This window comes from Glossina fuscipes, unplaced genomic scaffold (genome assembly GCF_014805625.2).
Source record: "Glossina fuscipes isolate IAEA_lab_2018 unplaced genomic scaffold, Yale_Gfus_2 28, whole genome shotgun sequence".
Classification (NCBI taxonomy): domain Eukaryota; kingdom Metazoa; phylum Arthropoda; class Insecta; order Diptera; family Glossinidae; genus Glossina; species Glossina fuscipes.
Genome location: NW_023998423.1, coordinates 6,227,977 through 6,231,182, shown reverse-complemented (window position 1 = coordinate 6,231,182; position 3,206 = coordinate 6,227,977). Strand labels below are relative to the sequence as shown.

The 3,206-nt window shown below is 34.5% G+C and overlaps 1 protein-coding gene across 1 annotated transcript; it reads right to left on the bottom strand.

Moving 5' to 3' along the window:
* Positions 1-284: 284 nt before the first annotated feature.
* Positions 285-1,868, bottom strand: LOC119636311 (mitoguardin-like). The gene has a single exon (XM_038031614.1). It carries the CDS (start codon positions 1,866-1,868, stop codon positions 285-287), a length of 1,584 nt encoding a protein of 527 aa, XP_037887542.1.
* Positions 1,869-3,206: the final 1,338 nt, after the last annotated feature.

Here is a 3,206-nt window from a genome sequence, read left to right as displayed (position 1 = left end):
ATAAATAAAGGATTTTTGTTTCTTTTTTGTGCAACTCTTAGGAAGCATTGTTTAAATTCATGTTATTTGTTTTCAAAGCTATGCTTAAATAATAAATAGTTCATAACTTATTCGAAAATGTAAATTGAAACGTTGATCTGCCAATAAAAGTTGCGGATTGTGGTCGTTTTATAATAATAAAACTTTGTTGCTAAACAATGTTATGCGTCTTTGGAAATTTAATTTAATTGATTAAAAGGGCGTAATAGTCATTTTCCTTCTTCTTCGTTTCGTTCATTTGTTGTCTATTGAGTAAATTTAACACTAATATTGTTAACTCTATTTTTCATATGCTCTAAAATGTCTTGCGATAGATTTTCAAGAGTGGCGTAATCACTTTTTTGAAAGTCGAAAATGTCCGCCTGAAAACCCAATAATTGATCTTTAAAATAATTGCAAATATTCCTAAGATTATCATCGGGGCCAAAGAAACCCCATGCGAAGAGCGGGTATAATTGTTCGGATATAACATAAAAATGCGACATGAAACCGTCGGTATACTTAAGTGTGCGCTTTTTATTCTTTAAAACTGAGCAAACAGCCTTGGTTAAGGCAGTCTCTTTAAAGCCTTTCGATAGGAAACGATTTTGCACAACCGCCTTAACACTGGCAGGCGGTGCACCAAGATCGCAAAACGAATCACATATAAGAAAATCTAAGCATATATCGTAAAATGTCATTTCTTTAACGTTATACTGTTCAAGTTCTTTTTGCATATCGTCCCAATTATTAGGATCTTGTACGTAGTTGATTATATCTTCGTAACCTATTAAAAACTCTTTGATATCTTTATTGCCCAGACACAAGAGATCCGTAAGAATTTGACGGCCCGTCTCGATAATCCATTGAGTAATCGCGGGATCTTTAAATAAATATTGAAATGCCAAACGAACGCAATGTAATTTAGTTAAATATTCGTTATCGTTCGCGCAATGTAATAATTCCGTGTGAAAGGCGCGACAGTATATAGGCGATTCCTCATGCGTGATCATAGCTGCCTGATAAAAAGGATAATCATCATATTCGGATTCGGAGAAGCCCTTCAGTTCTGCCAAATCGGCAACGAAATCTGAAGCGGATGCAAAACTATCAGCTGAATCGAAATTTGAATCTGAGACTGAGCGCGTCATTCCGAGCGTGCGAGCCTGCGATAATTTCTCTTCTTCTTGTATATTTTCTGTGATTGTGGCACTGCTTTCCTCAACGATTTCTTCATCATTTGATTCTTCACGAAAAAAGGCTGAACGCTGATCAAGAAATAATAGTTCACTCTGCTCTTGCAATCTATACGTAGTATCTAAAAGATTGCGCAGCTCACGGCAGAATTCCGATTCCTTGGTGCCCGTAAACATTGAGTAATGGGCTGCCAATGCATCTTCCCAAAAATTTATAACTGTATCTAGAGCTTCCATACCCATGACACCGAGCTGTTGAGACGTTAACTGCGCAGTATTTGTTCCGTTCTGCCGTTGATTGGCTGAGCTTAAAACACCTACCCCAGTGAGAGCACTGGTTACAGACAGGCGATCCGATTGTGAGCATGTTACATTAGACTCCACCGGGCTACCGGAACGTGCTGAAGCTTTTGAATCAGCTATAGATAGCAAATCATTTTTGTTGGGCATTTTCTTACGTATACGTCTGCCCGAGCACTTGGGGGAACGGTAATAGGGTCGTTGCGATTTTCGTCTCCGTAAATATCGTGACAGGATACCCAGTAAAGTTACGCCAGCCGTTACAGACATAAGAACCACCTTATGGGTCATTGATAATTGTGCGGGAAACAAACGTACACTTGACCATTTCGATGGCAGCAAGTTTTTTGACATTTTGCTGATTACGTTACAATTTCTTCTGATAACATATGAGTGAAAGTGTTTTTTTTTCTCTTTTTTTTTTTTTTTTTGTTGGTCAAATTATTATTTGGGGAAATTTGAAGATGCACTAAAGGAAGTCGATTAAATCGAACAGATGAAGTAGATGACTTCTATCGTGAATTGATCCCACATTTACTTTTTTATTGTTATTGTTTGCTTATTGTTTTGTACACTAGTGAAGGTATTCACCCATTATTTCAACAACCGTTTGCTTTTGCTGGCTAAATTTTTCTTATTTATTTCATATTCTTAGTTATATGACATTCATCGTTGCATTGCATTGTATTCATATTTTTTTATATCGAACATTTTTTTAAAAATTCACTTGCACTAACACACATAAAGGGTCGGAAAAACGCGATTTTTCGAATATGTCAATATTGAGAAGTTGCCAGCTTTAATTTCAAATTTATTTAAGAATTTTCGAACGATTAAACTTATATTGAACATTTTCAACTTGATTTGAGTTTAGTTTGTGTGAACGTAATTTTGCTTTTACATTCTTAACGCTCTTTATCATCCGAATATTATTATAATCTTCTTTCATATTCTTTTCACATCTTTTAATTATATATTTGAACATTTTGTATTTGGAAATTTTCTTTGCATTTTCACCTTTTTCTGCGACTGATGATACTAGCAAAAGTTTACAATTTACACAAACGGCAAAACAAAAGAGACAAAAAAAAAGGGAAACAAAAAATTTCTAACAATAGTTTCAATTCATGCAATGCCTTTACCACTTGATCCTTTACAAAGGCAATAGAACGTAATTTTTATGTCCACTCTCTATTGACTTCTTTGACAAATTATACCAAACAATTAACTGAGAGACAATAATCAGAATAGGAATAATTTCAAAGTAAAAGCGAAATGAACAAGTCAGAATATTGTAGTCGGCAAGGTCGAACATTAAATAACCTACGCCACATTCTCATTTTTATTATAGGACACAAAAATTATATCTCGTTTCTATATGAAGGCATATTTTTCATGTGCGCACTTATGATGAAGAAGAGCCAAAACTCAACTTAATGTAATACAAGTTTAACACTTATATAGCACAGGATCCAAAAATAGGTGTACATGGTCTAAATTATGCAGAGTTCATTTTTGTGTGAAAGTACTATAACGTTATGGGTCAATGTCCATTACCACTAAACTTAAACTTTTCTGTTCTAAAAAAGACCAATTTTCATTAAAATCCTTATTAAGGTAGCATCCAGAAAATAGGCCGAGATGATCCATATTGGGTACATTGAATTTTTTATGTTAAATTACCGATTGTGA

Excerpts from the sequence above, each read along its gene's own strand:
- LOC119636311 (XM_038031614.1), bottom strand. The coding sequence starts at position 1,868 with ATGTCAAAAAACTTGCTGCCATCGAAATGGTCAAGTGTACGTTTGTTT.